At 44.1% G+C, this 19574-nt stretch overlaps 1 protein-coding gene across 1 annotated transcript; it reads right to left on the bottom strand.

Moving 5' to 3' along the window:
* Positions 1–353: 353 nt before the first annotated feature.
* Positions 354–6070, bottom strand: syf2 (SYF2 pre-mRNA-splicing factor). Its single transcript, XM_036542329.1, has 7 exons — positions 6021–6070; positions 5251–5337; positions 4769–4894; positions 4023–4140; positions 3226–3316; positions 2512–2610; positions 354–939 (listed from the first exon to the last, which is right to left on the bottom strand). The coding sequence occupies exons 1-7, from the start codon at positions 6036–6038 to the stop codon at positions 774–776; spliced, it is 705 nt and encodes a 234-aa protein (XP_036398222.1). The 5' UTR covers positions 6039–6070; the 3' UTR covers positions 354–773.
* Positions 6071–19574: the final 13504 nt, after the last annotated feature.

Here is a 19574-nt window from a genome sequence, read left to right as displayed (position 1 = left end):
GTGTGCCATATTGCTGGAAGGCTGATTGCTTCAGAGAGATATCAGATATAAAGGTTAAATTCAGTAGTTAAAATGTTTTTTTTTTTCCCCCACCTACGCATCCCGGACCCTACCCAGTTGACACGCTACGATGAATACATTCTTTTTCTCATATCCCACATAAAACCACATTATCTCTGTTGCCTTGGATAAACAACTGCGTTTGATTCTCAGACATACACATACAATAACACATGCGCACTCTCATTCACTTTGCTTCCGTTCAGAATTAGTCACAAGATATGTGCGTTTTAAGAACAGAATCTAAAAAAATCTACTTTATGAAACAACACACACAATAAGAATACCTCAGAAGTTTTATTGTGTAAAACAATGTACTGCTGCCAAGGTAGCAGGACAAATGTTTATCACACTTTACACAAAAGCATACACAGAATAAAAAATGAAAAAAATCCCAGTCCCACCGATGAAAGATTTTTACAGTCCTTTACAGATCGTTCCAGCACTCCATTAACAATCATGGGCTGGATCAAAAACGTAGACCCTACGACTAATAAAATAATCAAAAAACCCACTAACCCCCTGCAAATTCAGGCCCACGTTTTCTGCTGTCATTTTCTGTCGTCTAAAATGAGTAAATGTTGCCGGCTGAGGCAGGTTTGTAACTAGGGTGGGTCCAGCGAAAACAGCCGTCCAGCCAGCAGGTGATGACAGAGGGAAGTGGGAGGGCCCGCTGCGCTCCGGGTACTGCAGGCGGGTTAATGCAGCGCGACTCACACGGCCGTGCCTCTCTCCAGGTTCTGCTTGATCTCGGCCGTGTATTTGCCATAGAAGCGCTCGGCCTTCTTGTTGAACTTGGCGTTCCTCTCGTTGATGTAGTCGATGTCGGCGTCGTCGTTGTAGGCCCGACGCCGGCTGTACTTAGAGCGTTTTTCTATCCTGGAAGAGACCGGCCGCGAAGTACATCAGCACATGCGCTCACACCCCAAAGGTCTATTACTGTCAAACACACACACACACACGCCTACTGCAAACACACGCAATTGTGCGCAGACACACACACACACACCCACCCACCCACCCACAGACACGTTTTTGCTCTCACACATTCTTCCCATGCAACTTCAAAGCAGAGACCTGCGTCACACACTTTGAAAACAGTGCCCAGTCCAATATCTCTCAAAGGGCCTTCATCAAAACAGCCTCCCAGAAAAGAACAGCACAAAAAGAAAGAGCTAAATCTAATCCAGTGAGAGGAAGAGAGAGTGAGAGAGAGAGAGAGAGAGAGAGAGAGAGAGCAAATGAGTGCTGGGTGTTGCTGTGACAAGTATGGCAAGCTGGGTGAGTACGAGGCTTTTGAGTGTGCTGGTGGGTGTATGTTTTCAGACAGGGACAAAGTCACACCCCCTCAAAACACTGCTCTGACCTCACCTTGAAAGGTAACATTCCCCCTTTCCCTACCAAGAGGCCACAGCATCACAGTAACTCTGCAATGATATCCCACAGCTAAAAGCAGAGTGGCCCAGCAGCCACTGGACCTCCACAGTATAAAGCGTTGTGCGTGTTACTTTACGCCCATGGGTCTCACTGAGACACACAACACAGGGCTCTACAGAGAAGGCCTCAACTGGGGGGCACTCCGCAGACCACAGGGATAGAGGGACGATTGAGGACGTGCTGTGTCTTAGCACCTCTGCCCTAAGCACGCCTCAGCGCAAACCAGCAGGTCACCCCATAAACGCTCGGACTGGGAACGTGACGGATTTGGTCTTTTTTCTGACACTTTTCAAGTGTTAGCTCAACTTTTCGCACATTTTGGCAGACCTGGCACTTCTGCTGCCTGGGCAATCAGAAGGCCTCGTTTACAGTTGGGCCTGGAGTTACAGACAGAAAATATGACCGTGATAAGATTTGTAAGAAATGAGAGCCACATGGAAAAACAGCTGGACCGAACAACAGAATGACCTTTACAGCCAGTTTGGAAGCTGGAAATTGGTTTCAATAAAATCTTATTCTGGTGCTGTTCACTTAAGTCAGACAAATATAAAAATGGATGAAGAAGAGGCAGAGACTGACAGTGTGTGAATGAGAGACAGAGTGTGTGTGTGAATGAGAGACAGCGTGTGTGTGAATGAGAAAGTGTGTATGTGAATAAGAGAAAGAGAGTATGTGAAAGACAGTGTGTGTGAATACGAGAAAGACAGAGCTTGTGTGAATGAGAAAGACTGAGAGTGTGTGAATGAGCGAGACAGATTAACAGTGTATCTGAAAGAGAGTGTGGGATCTTCTTCAGTTCCGTGGGTAATGACATCAGGGCCCTTATCTTGAGCATTATCACACTCCCAACACTGAGCCTGTTCAAGACCAACGCGTACACATCCTCCACTGCCGCACGAGATGGTCTCCCCCTCCCTACCAACAAGAGATCCCCTGTGTGCCAGCTCATTCCTTCCCTTTCCTCCCAGGAAAGAAAGAGCATTTTCTACTTATGAGCTAAATACAGCAACTCACTGTCTCTCCACGTCCTCCACCATGCGGTCGATGCCTTCCTTGGAGGGGACGTGGGTGCCGTGGATCAGGCTGTTGGAGGTGGGGTGGAAATCTTCACCGCTGTGTGACACAAAATGACAGCCCGTTACAGGAATATGCTGGCTGCATCATAGCCATCATCAACTGCTCCGATCAGATTTTTCACCATGTCACTGCCCAGAGCAACTCACTACACAAAAACACACATGTGAATATATACATAAATACAAGCAGGCCTCTAGATATAATAAATAGATGTAAAAAAAAAAAAAAAGTGGTGAAATGATTTCAAAGCAGGGAAACAATATAAAACACAGTAATGGAGGAATTCACTTCACAAAAATTAGTATTCCCCACCCCAGCCCTGGGAGGCTGCTGTTTATTGGGTCAGTTTTTATTTCCTGTAGCACTAAATTTGCCTGCCACTTCAACTTTCCTTCCCTTCCAGTGTAATTTATCACTCTGTGACAGCATGTCAACCCTCCAGGAACAAAGATTAAGAAATGATTACGCTTGATCACATGACACAATGGCACTATCTAATGTTGTGTAAAAGACTTTTTTTCCAGTCCAGGGCTGTTCTCTTTTGAGCTCACAAACACCACAGAGGCATGATACAGGGGGCAGTGTGAATGCAATATGAGAAGGGGCTGCAGCGCCCCCTGGTGCGCTGGGGGGTAACAGCATTTCTCTTACCACTCCTCCCGCTGCTTCTCATAGCTCTCCATGTCGGGTTTGATCTGTTTGGTGAGACGCTGGTATTGGCGCAGCTGCGCCTCCGCGTAACCTGCAGAGAGAACCAATCAGAGCACAGACCAATAAAGGGACATTAATTACCGGAACAAACCACATGCAGACGCAAAAACCAGTGACAAAAGCTGTGTCTTGTTAAAAAGAAAAGAGGAGACTTTTTTTTATTCCTTTTTCTGATTTTTTCCCCTCCCTTCATACCCTTCAAGCAATATTTTCCCCCTCAAAGTTTAACGCCAAAAAAGTATTGTTGATGCACCAGATGGCTGCCATATTTGGGGACATGCTGAGTCTGTGGCAGATTGAACTGGAATAAATTACAGCTGATCCATCCAGAAAGGCCTTACACACAGCTTCATGTCACTACAAACCCCTCCTGTGTAGAAGGCATGCACGATAACACCAGCCATTTATATACTGTTATGAAGGTAAACTGACATGAAGGTAACATTCTGTGTGGTACAGGTATTGTCACAAAAACAAAGAGAAAAAAACAAGTGTATTTCTTCCTCATCAATATTAAACACAACAAGTCATTCATTGGTGTTAATTATGCTGATGAGTAAAAACAGACCTCCTTATTGTGTGTCAATACTAAAACAAAAAAGCTGCTGTTTCAAACAGTGCTTGCGGGTAAAAGCAGGGTTTGATTAGCTGAGCATTAGATTGTGGAAACCACAGAATGCTGGAATGTCAGATAAGGAAATGCGCGTCCGCGGTGCGGTCCTTCTGCACCCGCCGACCTGAGAAGCCCGGGTCGGGATTCTTCTTCTTCTTCTTCCTCTCCCAGCGCTCGGCGTCCTCTGCACTGATCTCCAGCAGCTTCACCCTGTCGTAATCCTCGCCCCTGGCGGCACACTCCTGCGGCACAGACCGGTTACATCGGTGACTCCGCGACGGTATTGAGACACAGCACAGACCACATGCAATGGCAGTTATCAGCTACGCATCAGCAATTGTGAAATGCTTACTATTTGCAGCCAGCAGTTTGCAACAGTGTCTAGGGAAAATTACTTGTAACCAGGAAGCTGGTTCAGGGGACTGAAGTTGGACCCTTGAACCAAGTCCTTAGACTTATTTCAACTAATATGCTGTACGGCTAAATATGTAAAGTACACACATAAGTCAACAACAAGGAAAATGAATGGTTACAGTAAGTAAGCAAGATGATAAATTGTTGGTTTAAGGTTTTAGAGAGTTAGACGACATCCACGCCCCAGTTTAACCAGCATTCCAAATACAGCTGGTTTGAGCCAGTCTAAAGGTCTGCACATGCCCGAATCTGAGACCCGTGCCTGGCCCAACTAGCGCACTTTAATACCTGCAAAGAAGCCAGCCAGATTATCTGTGCCATGTACCAACCCAAACCCACAGAATGAAGAGGCTTAGGCCGGTGCGTGCACAACGCTGCATCATAAATGCAAGACTGGAATGACCCCGCAGGTCTGCAGTCGATGCCACTGCACACAATCGCAGGTAAAGTAGTCACCCTCTTCTTCTCGTTATCCTGCAGTTCCCACTCCATCCGGGCTTTCTTGGCCTCCCAGTTTGCTGGCAGCTTCAGCCTCTTGTCTTCCTCCACCACTTCCTGGTGATTGAGCTTACGAGCTTCATTCTGTGCAAACATCAGGACATTTGTACATTAGCTATGAAACTACAATAGAGCAAAGTGCACAGAATAAATACCATACATAAACATATAAACATAAACATATTTCCACATTCCCATGCAGTGACATGCTGCTGTAAGAGATATTTCTTTGCACAGTTCAGTCAAAGCAAGAAAAAACAGAATAAATGCAAAATGACAACCTTAGCTCCAAATTTGAAAATTGTTTTGTTAATACATACTTGAAAAACTAGGACTGTAAAGCACCTCATCGGCAACGTTAATACAACACAGTGCTGTTGCACCCATATCAGTGTCCTAAGATGCTGTTGCATCCATATAAGTGTCCAACTCAGACTCACCCTTTTCAGATGAAGTTCCCGGAACCTCTTAAGTCTGTCCTCTCTTTTCTGGGCAGAGGTAACTTCAGCAGGTACTTTATCTCCAGTCTAAAGAAATACAACGAATTGTTTCAGGTAAATAGTTGTGTCAACTTTTATGACTCAACATTAGCAATCAAGTAAAACGAAATTACTACAAAACAAGAGGCTTAAATTTCGTCGGCCATGCAGCCTGCTACTCAATAAACACCGAAACACGACAGTCACGTGACAAGACCGTTTCCGCTCAATGCGCTAGCGAACAAAATAACCATCTACTAGTATTTTCAACTTCAGTTTTGGAAAACATTAAAATTACACTACAGTCCCTGCCGTAATACAATGTTCGAAGTCAACCAGCAATTTCGTCTCACTGCTGCTAGATTCCAAGTAAACCAGCAAGGTACTTCGCCAGCCAGATTCTATATTCGAAAGAAGAAAATGGTACTTAATTGTTACCTAATTGCGTAACACCAATGTTTTACTTTATATATTAATAACTAATGACATGAACACCATCCATTCCGCTACAGTTAGCTAACTAGTCACATAGCTACGAAGGCTATCTGTTAGCTTAGTTAGCTTGCTATCTTCCAGGTCGTAAAACCAGACTCAAATCCGAAACTAGTTTTTCATGAATTTGCCACTGTCATTCATATAAAATATGATAACTCAAACAACTCTTGACCAACCAGAATATTTTCGGATACAACGATGAAAAAACGTTACATTTCCATCGTTTATTTACTAACCTCTGTGTTAGACTCCATGGTGGAAATGAAATGTGTTCGTCACTTCCGGCCATGACGAATTTGGTGACGTATATATTTTTTCACCAGTAATAATGGCAAAAAAAACATTCAACAACAATCTAATGAGAATTCTAAAAATGTTATAGAATGGACAACAATTCAGACACCTTGGGAAAGGAAATAAAAAAGACAACAGGAGATTTTATATAATGGCCAGAGGTGAGGTGGTAACAGCTTTCTGGTTACTTGACAACCTCGGGGACTCATCGTTATAATTATTATAATTCATATACTGGCAGAATTGCTTTGCTGTTTAATCTTCCCTCTTATCTGCATTGAAGTGTTGGATCAAATCTGGAAATTTGAAGAATCATTTTAAGGCTTTAAAAAATTACTGCACCCTTGGTAACTCAATGTTTTGCTGTTAAAAGAAAGTCTTTGTAATTACAATTTACATTTAGATTTATACTTTTACAAAGCATTTATGCCAAGCATGATGGCCTGTTAGCCTTTACAACCTGCAAAGCTAAATTTTAGCATATAAATTCACACACCTCTGCTCAACTGGACTAATTAACAAAGTGACTTGCATTCTCACTTAGGATTTGAACCTTTATAATCACAGGTCCCAGTCACAGGATGTGCTACTTCACACTGCTGTTCATAATCCACTCCCATATTTATTCTAGGCAAATGATTATCATTAGAGACATTCCTGTATTTTCATAGTAATTCCCTACGCTCATGGACAGCCAGCCATCCAGCTTTGGCATACCCCATAAGCCAAACTCCTTAGGTATTCACCTGAACACAGAGAAACCACCCACAAGGCATATTTTTGAGATGATGCATTTGGGATTTGTGTTTGAACTAAAACTGGTTCAGGTAGGCAAATGTGTCACTCAAAGGATTACTTTTAAGATCATAATTTGTTTAATGCACCGTTCAATTCATTGTGCCAATGACGTTGAACATATTCCCAGATATAAAGTCAGTTACTGGCATCATAATACATCATAATACATATAGTTCATATAGTTATAGTTGCTGTGTCAAAAATATATTTCTATTATGTTATAGATAAATATGTCTCGGTCAATGCCAGCACCGTGATTTTTGTGATTTTTGTCATGCCACTTGCAGATTTCTACCCTACCTAGTTAGGTATCAATAAGTAACCTTGTACAATAGGTATCCATCAGTAATTTTACACAACAAGCTACAGATTCATCCTAAAATAATCATGGGTACTACTTGATTCTGGCCCTAAATGACACACAGTTAAGCTTAGTTTTGTGAGTCTTACAGAGTATTTTTTAGTGGTAAATCAAGGTTTTGTATATACAAGCCACATGAACAACGCTGAATGTGTTCCAGATGTGTGCAAACCTATACACTACTTGTCAGTACTGTACAGTAACTGATATACTAATTGTTTGTTGTAACAGAAAAACAATTTGAGAAGGTCCAAATTTCAGGATCTGGGCAGAACTGTCAAGTCATCACACAACTTCACTTGAAATGATTGGTGGCAACCTGACTGCAGGTCAAAATTTCAGAGAACAGGCATATACTTTTTCAGAAGAATGGAACAGAATCCCACAGACCAGAATCTCCATCCTAGTGCAACTCAGCATCACAGGATTACAGTCTGTGCTGCTTGTAATTGTGGCCACATGTGCTACTGGTCACTGACTTTCACTGGACACCATGTGCTAATCAAACCTGTTGTATAGAGAGGTAAGATAAATTATGCCCATTCAATAAAATGTCTGTGCACAAGGTGTAAAAGAGGCTTAAATGTTCTTCTTTGGATGCTTGTAAATTTGTTTTGAGCACACCAGATGGTGAGCAACAGTGCACTGACTCAAATGCAGCCTCTAACAAATTGGCTCTGCTCTGGGTTTTTCTGGCTTGTTTTTCTGGGGAACAAGAAATGAGCTACAGAAGCATCATTTGAGTAAAGAAAGTCACATGCTTACTAGTTCCTATGTATATAAAATGTGTTTTTGTGATGAGCAGACTCCTACAGTTTGACAACAAATAGATTCATTTGTGACTTTCTTTGACTAATGAGGTAATGTAAAGTTTATGCAACAATCAAAGTTTCTAGAGCATACTGTATGACTGTCTACATAGTGTCTCATAATACTGGATCATGAATGACTAATCAATCAAACTGATTTTAAAAATATTTTATTGATATCTCAAATCCACATATAGTGCTGTATTGTAAGTTTTTTAAAAGAGCCTTATGCACCACAGACTGTACAGTATTTTTCATAGCTAAAATGTACTGCTTTCACAGGTCACATCTTCCTCCTTTTCTCTCTCTCTGCATCTGTTTTTTTTTTATTCCAAACTACCAATGATGTGATACTGAAGCATTGCACAGTAACAAAATTGTTACTGTCACTGTTTTCATGTGAGGATCACTATCATGCAGGAGTTCATAATTTAAGTCAATGCTGGATCAAAGAATCCTGATTCATTGTGGGAATATCACAGCAAGATTGATCTTTTAGTCCCACAAAATGATGTCAGAAAACATTGAGTTATACACAGGATTATTCTGAATTTCAATTGCTGACTTTAGTCAATCTCATAACTGTCAGAGTTTTTATCGTAACACCATGACAAAGTCAGGATTTGATTCTTGCATTTCATAATTATCTCTGCTCAGCGATAGATAATAACCAGACCTTGCGTTTTTTCTCTCTTCTAAGAGGCGGTTAATAAAAACAAAACCAGTGCTCTATCTGAGCGAATAACACTGTTTCTCATGCATGCATGCAAGCATTAAGGAATTTCAGATGGGGAATTATGAAAATGAGCGCGCAAAGGAAAACGCATAAACAAAGTCAGACGTGGGCATGCCACACAGGCAGGCAGCAGACGGAGTGAGGGGCCTTATTAGCGTGAGCACACTGGTACGGTTGTTTGTTTGAAATTTCAGCTGCTCCAGTTTTTTTTTTAACTTCTGAAAGTCCTCTCAGGCTGATAAAACTCAAAGTACATGGCCTCCAATGGGGTTTATGTGCTCACCCATCAAGTGACAAATAAATTCTTTCGGTTTGGTTGTTTACTGTTTGAGGCCTGCTGCCACTCAGACACCCGTGTGGAGATAGTCGAGGTGGATGCAGGTTTACAGAGCTCTGGCAAGCGGGGGCGGGGGGGGGGGGGATTAGATGGTGAGCTGCACAGACAGCCTCCTCTTTTTTCAATTGTAGGAAAACATCTTGAACCACAGTAAATTTACAAGACAATTTTCACCACCGTGCAGGAGGCAGGCACTGGCTGCAAACAGCAGTCTCCAGACACATCTGAAAACACTTGATGGGGTCTTTTTTTCTAAGGAGGCATATTATTTATAGTCAAACAGGTGCTTCTATATACAACTGATCCACAACTGGTGGTAACTCAGACTCCGTTCCATGATTGGCCTGTGTCATTATGATAATCACACAAGGCCTAAAAGCATGTACATTCTGCATTCGGCATTCTGCATCTACATATATTCACTCGGCAGACTTCTAGGACCTTGGATCCCCGGATCTACTAAAATAGATGCATTTTCCATTTGATTGTGTTATAATTAATAGACATCCTTAAAAGGGATGTAATTAAGTAAAGTTTACAGTCTTAGATTAAAGCATCCCCAAGATCACAGGCGATGTTAATGGAGTGATGCATTTCACTGGGAACCAGATGGGGGCACATCACATTAAAGCAAAACAACACAAAAATAATGGACACGGCCCTGTGATTGCTGAGCACACCAAAAGCCATGGAACGAGTGGAGAAGTAATAACGAAAAAATCAGCCTTAAATCACTAAATCGTAAATTAGTTAAAAATATAAATACAATAACAGTGGATTGAAAACATCAGAATAAGCGAACGAGAGCCACAATTTCTCCCAACAGGAGGTCGCGGCTTGAAGAACATTTGTCTTTATCCAAGGAAGGGAGGCTCTCCCTCCAGATGACACCAGCAGGATTTACAGTGAGATTAATATGGATGGTTCATTGGGCTCCATATGTATCCAATACTCCGAGGGGAGGAGGGTTTAAAAAGAAACCTCTCTGTCGTGACCAGAGAGCCATAAATCTTTTTTTTCCTTTTCCTTTTCTCTCTCCCCCTCATTCGGAGCAACTGATGTAGCCATCATAAAAGTAATGTGTAACACACGTGCTCTCTTCCGGACTTCCTTGCTCCAGATATTCGGGATGCGGCCACAAAGGCTCCTTCTTGCGGAGATCGGAGCGCGCTTGGGAGTCTTGTGTTTCCAGAACCCCCTGAAATGCAAGGGCCTCTAAATCAATTTGCGCTCGATGGCATGGAACACACAGAAGGTGGCCGCAGAGTCCGGCCCTGGGCTCCGGCGCGGTCGCTCTTCAGAGGGGCTTGTGCTTAAGATTAAAGGACTCTGTTCGCGGTTCTGGGGACCGCGGGGTTGTCTCCTTATTGCTCTCCTTTTGGAGTAAATCACTATTTCAGAAGCCTGAAGGCCAGACATTCAAAGTCATTCAGTTAAAAAGATTTCTTTAAATTGGGTGCTTCTATTGTTTCACGGACAGCAGCTCTTCAAACCCGTGATGGGACCACCCCTAATTTAGAACAGGGGTGCAGAGGTTTGTTGGGGTGTACAGGGACCCCACCTTTGTACCCAGTCAACTTTAATTCTCCCACATATATATGTCCATAATAGTATATGGACACAGACAGACAGAAAAACAGAAAGAAAGAAAGATGCTTCCAGTACTGATCTAAAGCTACAAATGTTCTTTTTTTTCTACAATGTTTTCCCTTGTGTCAGGATATTATCACTGTACTTTTCTCAGAGAAATTGCATTAAGGGCCAATTATTTTAGGATCATTAAATTCTTCAGTTTGTAGAGACTGCAAAAATAGCTGCGACTGTGTGGATGACACTCCCAAAAGAAAGATTTAAGGACAAGAAAATCATTCTTTTCCAATGCCTGATTTTTCCTCAAAGCAGAACTCATTAGTTACTGTGATTCTGTCTACCCGGGATGTGCGGCAGTTACAGTTAGTTACAGTTAGTCGGTGATTTGAGACTGTGTGAGATGGAGAGGGTGGTCCAGACCTGGGCAGTCCTGAGGAGCCCAGAAATGAGGTTGCAGTAGGACCTTTGTGATTACCCTGAGAGTGTGTAATACATCTAGATATATGACATAAAATGTGATTATATCTTATGGTACATGTTTTACATTTTATGATGTGTAATGCTAGTTAGCGCACACCTGACGACCTATGCTAGTTAGATAACACATCTGGCAACCTGCATCTGCCTTTATTATGAAATATACTGAATTAAGTAGTGCTTTTGAATGGGAAAGCACTGGCTCTGATGAACCTCTGTCTCCCATTTTTCCCCCACTGGTGTGAACCCCCTGGGTGTTACCCATGTGATATCAAGGCCGGACCTCATCAGCTCCCCACAGCTGTCTCACATCTGGGCCCTCATACAAACATCACGGCCAATAAAACCATTCCATTTCCTTAATTACTATTCCTGTCATTTCCGCACTAAATGAAAAGTTATTCATTGCGGGCCAAGACAAACGTGCTCCTCCAATCCGAGGAGCCCTCCCGGGCCTGTGCCGCGCCGACTTCAGCCCACTCGTGGCGGCCGCCCGGCAAACACCGTGCCGTTGGGGGTGAAGTCAAAACCAAAGGGAGCCCAAGGCTTCTGCCTTTGTTTGCTTCTTGGGGATCGGGGGATCCATGAAACTGGTTTATTGAAGAGAAACGGCCGATTGTTTCTAGCACCCCGCAGATGGGCTGTACCAATGGAAGCAAATGGTAGCCTGATGGAGGTGGGCACATTCTCGTTCTCTCTCTCTCTCTCTCTCTCTCCCTCCCTCTCTCTTTCTCTGGTTCTGTTGCTCTTCAGCTATGGGTTTAACACATTCCTACAGTAATTGCTTGGCGGCTCTCCACTCCTCCACAGCTGCCTCTCTCTCGCTCCCCCTCCCTTTCCCCATCGTCTGTTGTGGAGGCTGCTCGGCAGATCGAGACCCCCTCCTGTGATTGCATTTGCTGGTCCACATTAGAGCGCAGATGTGTGAATCCAGTTCGCCGTATCTCTCCTGGTGGTGGTGGTGGTGTTGGGTGGGGGGTGGATGTTTCAGTGGGGAAAGGCCAATACGCATGATCATGTGGCGAACACTAAATTCTACATGGAAATGAATGCATACAAAATGTCAGTATGAACTCTTTAAACTGTCTCATTGATTTTTCAAGGGCACAAATGAACGTACAAAAAAAAACATATTATGAAATGCATCTTTGTTTCAAAACCAGCACCAACGTATACACTGCATGGCCTCACTGAACCTGAGGCTAGGAATTGTTTTGCTGGTGAAAAATGCTAAAATTATCAGTCAGGACAGGGGCTGAACGTACTTTTATCTTTTGCCCTAAAGCTGAAAGTGACTGCGGTCCTTATTGGAGAGTTTTATTGACCGTGGGCAAATCAGGTTGCAGCCTGTGAAAGACTAACCAAGATGGATCCCTGCACTCTAAATCCCACCAGCTCTGTCACCACGGTCTCCCCTACACCACGGGCAATTTAACTCCCAATTAAAACCCATTATGGCTTTCCCTCCCGGCACCGCCCTGAACAGCCAAACACATGCCTTCTTGTATTTTTTTTTTCAACAGGAAATCTGACTAATCCACATACTTTATTATCATAATTAGTGTTCAAAATTAATCCAAGAGGTTTGTAATAGTAGAGAGAAAAGAAAAGAGAAGTGAAACAGGGCAATGGCTCTGTACCACAGGCATAACCAGGACGGTAAATCAGATTTAGACTCCTCTGATCTACATGGGACTTCTTGTAGCCTTGAAATTAGCCACTGAATCACGGTCAGCAGTTACAGGACTGCTTACCAGCAAAGAGTGGTTTTTCAGCCATTGTGGCCTGCAACCTGCAGAATAGCAGAGGGAGCTAAATAAAACATCTTATGTCAAAATTACTAAAGGTCATGGGCAGCGATTTAAAATTGTTTAGTTTTTCTGTGAATGAGTCGAAACAGTTCAATTTTCAATTCAATTCAATTATATTTGTTTGTATAGCCTGTTTTACAAAGGGAATTTGTCACAAAGCAACTTTACAGAGGTCTCCCAGGCATGAACCCTGAAGAGTAAGTCTGTGGAGACACAGTGGCACACTGGCAAGGAAACAGGAACAGCATTACCTGACCTGTGATGTGTAAGTTATACTCTAACCAATGAGAGTCAATGTTGCAGGATTACAAACGCTGTCAAGGGTCTTTCACTCTTCTGGTCGTCTCATCCCCAGCCCCTAGACTGCCTAGTGCAGTGTAAAGATTGCTGAACTCATCATGAGGAAAGTGCCTATACGTGTTTGCATCTGTGTGTGTGTGTGCCTGTGTGTGTGTGTGTGTGTGTGCCCGCGTGTGTGCCTGTGTGTTGTGTGTTGTGCATGTGTGTGCATATATCAGTCTGTGTGTGTGAATGCGTGCTGTGGTGTGGTGTGGGGGTTGGGCAGGGTGATGAAACAGATTGGTGCCTTTTGCTGAGAGTTTTAATATCTGTAAATCACGCAGCAACAGCCCAGCTCCTCACTGTCGCCTCTAATCCAAACATATTCTAATCGAACAGACAGATATTTACATTCCTCACTCTTCTCATGTTTAATGAAACAAATATGTTTTTATTGGGAGGATTGGGGGGGAGAGCATTCCTCACACATGCTGACAGGAAGAAAAGATGTTCATTAAAGTCCTATATAATTTTAGGGAAAGAAGCGCTGCTTAGAGTCTCCCATCTTTCATTTGTCAAAACCAGCCACTGACACCAAAGCAATGATTCATAAATAGGAAGGGCATGAGGACTGAGTGTCTCCCTGTCTACAGGAATACTAAATACTCTGCTAGGATGACTAAAACACAGGACAAACAGCAGAGTCTGTAAACTAAATGTAATGGAGTCACCATCTGTCTGGAGCCCTTTATATTACAACACTATCTGCCACACGTGCAGAGCGAAGATATTCATGTTCTTGAAACAAGCAGCAAGTTTTAATAAACTACAATGCAATTTTTTGGGATGAGGATAACAGTAATGTCATACATAAATAAGAAGAAGGTAATGCATATAAACAGGTGCAGGGGTTAGACATGGGGGAAAAATCTGAGAAAGGGAAAGAGGAAGGAAGATTTTTTCACTTCATAAAGTTTTCCAAGGCTTTACAGCTTCTTAGCAAGTGTTTTCTGGGTGCAGACCCTCCTCAATCTACCCCGAGGCCTCCCAGCTCGTACATGACTTTTTCTCCCTTTCGAAAGCATGCGGACAAAATTCACACACGTCTCCATGTCTTGTTTTTCATCCTTCTCTCCCTTTCATTCTAATTGAGTAGTGCAGTTCCCACTTCCCCGCACAATGTCCTATTGTCGTGGATTCGCGCTGTGAGGCGGACTTGCCAATACCCTGCAGATACACAGCTGCGAGTGAACAGTTCCTCTTATTTCTCCCTCCGTCCACCGAGTTGATCAGATCCAAGCCACTTCCCGTGGGGTGAGAAAACACGACAACATTCCCCCTGTTCAATACTTGGATTATCTAATGCTCAATTATACGCAACATGCTCCCAATATTCATCTGAGCCATGTTCCCGACAAAAAAGACCTCATTTTGACCCCAGTGATTAAAGGCTTGTTCTGGCTGAATGAAATGGGACACCCAAGACTGAACTCTTGACCATATTGCAAGTCTCATGCATGCCGAGGCAAAATGGTGCTTTTTTCCAGAGGAAGGTGTAGAATAAATCCCTGCCGCTGAACAAAAACATGAGAGAAAAATGGTGGATCCAGTCGACTGTGGCCAATATTCCTGGTTGGGTGTACATACATTTGGATGTGGAGGTTCAAGCTGTCCCATTTGGAGTTCTTTCCTTGGATTGGATGGATGCGCTTAAAGAAAACACTTCATGAAAATGCAGATTTTTTTGTGGGATGTTTCATTGTGTGTTATGCAGCACTTTGAGGCTCTTCATGACGCTGGTCTCAGATCCTGGTGACTCATGCCCTCAGAACTAGTGTAACACAGTGTCACTCATTGTTTCACGTGAATGCCAAGGCTTGTGGGGGTTTGTCTCTTAATCTCTACCCTTGGCTGACTCTGACACAGACAGGTCCTGGTTCTGTTCTGTATGGCTTCCTTAGCTTTCTTTCTCTTTTTCCCCTTTTCTTCTTCTTTCACTCACTCTGGCGCACATGCACCCCTGAACAACAAAAAAAGTAGTGGTGAAAACAGTTGAGAGGAGTTTGGGGTTTTTGAAAGAAGGATATTGACAGATTTGTGACTTTTTCGAGGCTATGTCAAAGCCACAAATATGCAGGGCCGTGTAAATCCACACATAACCATTGTGTCTCAAAGTGTGTCTTTATTATCCGGCTTACCTGTGTTCATTTAAAAACATGAAGAGTGTGGCAAAACAGTTTGGCCTGAGCTATTCCAATTTTCATGGATACCTTTTTTTTTCCTTTTCCTTTTTTTAACTCAAAATGTTTTGGAGGTACACAGCATTCCTTTGATTTCAGCGCCCTATTAAGAGCTTAGTCTCCTCAATAAAATGTTTCCTTGGAGTGGAACGAGAGCTGTTCTTTCAGGATCGACTCGCTTACTGGTGTGTTAAGAAAACAGAGAGCACTCTGGGGATTTAAAGCCTTAAAGATGCATTTGCTGCCCTAAAAACACAAGAGGGTTTGAAATGAAAGGGCTGTGTCTGTGTTGGCAGAGAGGGACGTGTTTACAGAATGCAGAAACCAGATCTCTCCCTAATCGTAAGGTAATTCAGGGGCGGAATGTACTTAGTGGAGTCCATTAAACTATAAAGCGTCTATGGTACAGGCTTGTTTTCAGATTCTGCGAGGCAGAGCGTGCTGCAACAAAGGATTGACTTCCATCAGAGGGGGAAATCGCTACGAAGGCAGGAGTGTTTTCAGACTATTATCGTCTGAGGAGCCCACTAAAGCCTTTCTGATGAAGTTACATTGAAAGTGAGTTACATGTGCAGCACAAAAGCACCGGTCTTTCAGATGAATGGCCAGTGGTGTCATATTGCTTCAGGAGACACAAGCAAACTCACTAAAGTCCTGTAACATCACCCAACCTGACATGAATTACCATTCTCTGTACAGTTCCGAATTATCTACTTTTTAAAAGTAACCTGGCATGGTTTTTACTAACCAGACTGGTCTTTTATTGCTATGATGAAATGCCACTGATGAAATGCAAGTGATTTCCAAATAACAACTTAGTCTGATTTTAAACTGTTAAAAATGAGGCCAAACTGCCGCAGGACATTCAAACTTTTTGGTATAGTTTTGTTTTAAACAAGTATGGTATAGTTTTGTTTCAACACAAGATGGTGTTTTTTTCTTGAAAGATACCTTAGCAATGCCATTAGCTGTTCTTTACCTGAGCTGATCCCCTCCCCCCTTCTCACTGCCTGCCTGTAAAGTAGGACGTATTATCTAGCGGTGATGCTTCAGCATTGGACACTTGGCACATTGTCAAAGCGAGTAGGTCTGCTAACTGACCTCATGTGGGTTAAAACACCACAAGATCTGTGTGTGTATTTGTGTGTGTGTGTATGTGTGTGTGTGTGTGGGGCCACCACATGTGCCACCACAATCAATCCCTATGCAGTCAGGGAGAGGATGGCACGAGCGTGGTCCATTGTACGGTAGACCGGAGCGGGTGGTTTAACCAACGGTGGCTGAGATTGACTTCATTAGCCCTGCTCTCGGTGCAGAGCGGTGGTTTGCGTGTGTAAACAGTGCCGTCGCCTACGCGTGACAAAGCCTTCGATAATCCTTGAGATGTCGCTGTTCGCTGGGACTTGATCAAACGCTGTTTAATAACGATAAGTGGTCCAATCTGAGAAAGCAAACAGACGGATCAGGCAAGCACTACTGTTTATCCCAGGGGGAAGGGTGGAGGCAGGATCGGGGTGGGGTGTGTATGTGTGTGTGTGTGTGTGGGGGTGGGGGGTGTGGAGCGGCTCCTGGAACGTTCTGGGATAAATTAGCAAAGTGTACTGCCGGCTCAGCTTTGGAGAGAAAGCAGAAATGTGCCCCCAGCCCCCCCCACGTCACTCCCTCCTTTTCTTCGGTGGTTAACTGGTTCCTGGCTCCCCCGTTGCTCCCTATGCCATGACCATTATAATGCCATCGGTGCTGTGGGCCAAGCCACGGCGCATGATGTAACTTCCCTCCCCGTCACGGTGGTTTTGGTTTGCCCACCGTCGGCAGTGACAATTTGTGCCCTATTTTGAGGCCCGGTGGCTCTGCCAAACGGATGGCCAATTAAAGCCAGACAGGAGCTTTCAAAAGGCCTTTAATGAATCAGTCCCAACCCTGCCCCCTGCCCCCGCCACATCAACCAATCGCATCATTTTTTAAGGGGTGTCAGAGTCTTTTTTCATTCCTATATGGCTGAAATGATGGACGACACTTCCTCCCCCTCCTCCTCCCCCTTGCCCTCTCTTGTTCCTGGTGACTTTGTAGTGATGTCGTGGAGCGGAAAGGGAGTGGAGAGAGTGTCCGGGCCAGGGATGGATGGCTTTGAGTGGAAACGCAGTGTGGGTGATGAAAGCGTGTGGAAGTGTGTGCATGGCAGCCGGCCCATTTGGCAGCACCCGGGGCCCGTTTGGAGTTCTGTTAACCCCCGCCCCCCTTCCTCTGCCGCATAGACAGGGCACAGATCAAATGACTCTTCAGCCATGGGGGGCAGTGGTGTGCTGTGAGGAGCGTGTGGGGATATGAGAGAAAGGGGTAGTTCAGTTGTAGTGTGGCTCGGACTAACGACTCAGTGAATCTCTCCCCCTTCTCTCCTCTCCGCCGCCTGTTCAGAACATTCTTTATTTTTACCACCCGGTTTATGAGGATTGCAGCTCAGAGGACAGCCACCTCTGTCTGGTTTCATAGGTCTGGCTTTGATTAATTCCTTTTTCTTATTTATAGATTTCTAGTTCCAGCCTCTCGTTTTTATTATACAAAGCTGTGTGCCCAAAGATGTTAACTGCACCGTCTCATTTCCTCTTCAAATGGGGACCACATTGATGATATTAGCTTGATTTCCAAAGCGCTCTCTTCTCTGCACGCTGTGCTCCTGTGCTTAGCAGATGCTTGCGTTCACCACGTTGCTTACTTTTCATAAAAGGCACGACTGTCCAGGTGGCTTTCGGTGCATTAATCGAGCTAACAAGTAAAGGCTTTCACTCCATACGAAGAGCTCATGTGACGCACAGTAACTCCAGTCCTCATGAGGACATGAAGTCAAATCACCTGCAATCCCTGAGGTAAATCGACTCCTTGCTTGATATGTAAAATCCTGTCTCACCCATGGCCCATGAGTCCTCTCCCTCTCTTATGACCGAGTGTCCGCTGTGTGTCCTCCTGCAGTGCATGATGGGAACTCTACACGCCCTCATCACATATATAAACCACAGCATGATTGGCTCGGGTGCATTTTTCCCCCTCCTCTGTGTGCTGGCAGCGGCTCCTATGCAATGACTGTTATTACAGGGTGGAAGACATCTGAGGCCTGGCTCCAGTGGCGGCTCGTAAAAGTGGCTTTCTACAGACTTCGGTGGGGGGGGGGGGTGCTGGGGGGGGTGGTAGTGGGGGGGCTGTGGTCACTGGTTGAATAAAGGGAGAGTTGTGTGTATAAATAACGCGAGCGTACATCTTTGGGAATTTGGAGACAATGCAGAGACACTCGGGTTCTCCAGTAGCGTCTCATTATCTGAGCCTCATTGCCGGTGAGGTTGATTTTGGGCTCTGAACCAAACCCCCCGATGGTGGTAAAAAAAAAAAAAAGGGAACCATTGGCCTGCGCTCACCCAGACTCTGGTGGGTTTAAAACAAAGTGATGATTTGGAGGTCTCGCCCAGATCACTTCCTTATGTGTCTGCCTCATGCTGAATAGCTGTTTTCACCGACACGCGCAATGACAGGGAGAGACAGACAGAGAGAGAGAGACAAACAACCATCCAGTCGCACCTTCCTTTGCCTGGAGACCCCAATGTGCGAGTGTTCTGAGAATGTTCTGAGGGATGAGTCACATAAGCACCAGGCTTTTTAAAGTGGCGGGGTGATGTGCAGCCTTATAAAGAGCCAAATCAAACCGCAGTGGACACAGCAGTGGGGTTTCTGTGGGTTTTGTGCACACCCGCCAACGAGATCGCTGGGTGCATCAACCAGGTTCCATAGATCTTGGTACAAACATCTGACTGCAGGGTGTTTACAGTTTGAATACTTATGTGTGACATTTTTGGCTGGCTGGTTAAAGCAGCCCTGGCAATGGTAGTGTCCTTCACTGACTGACTGACTCACTGAGAATATGATTAGCCCTCTTAGCAATTTTCATGACAGTACCCCATCATACCACTAGATGGCGAAAATTTAAACAAAGTGGTTGCAGCCCCTGAATAGTGCAATTCTTGTTGAGACCTGCTTCCTTGCTATTTTTAATATGGGCGCAGGCACTTTGA

Source organism: Megalops cyprinoides, chromosome 12 (genome assembly GCF_013368585.1).
Source record: "Megalops cyprinoides isolate fMegCyp1 chromosome 12, fMegCyp1.pri, whole genome shotgun sequence".
NCBI lineage: Eukaryota > Metazoa > Chordata > Actinopteri > Elopiformes > Megalopidae > Megalops > Megalops cyprinoides.
This window is presented reverse-complemented; position numbering and strand designations above follow the sequence as displayed.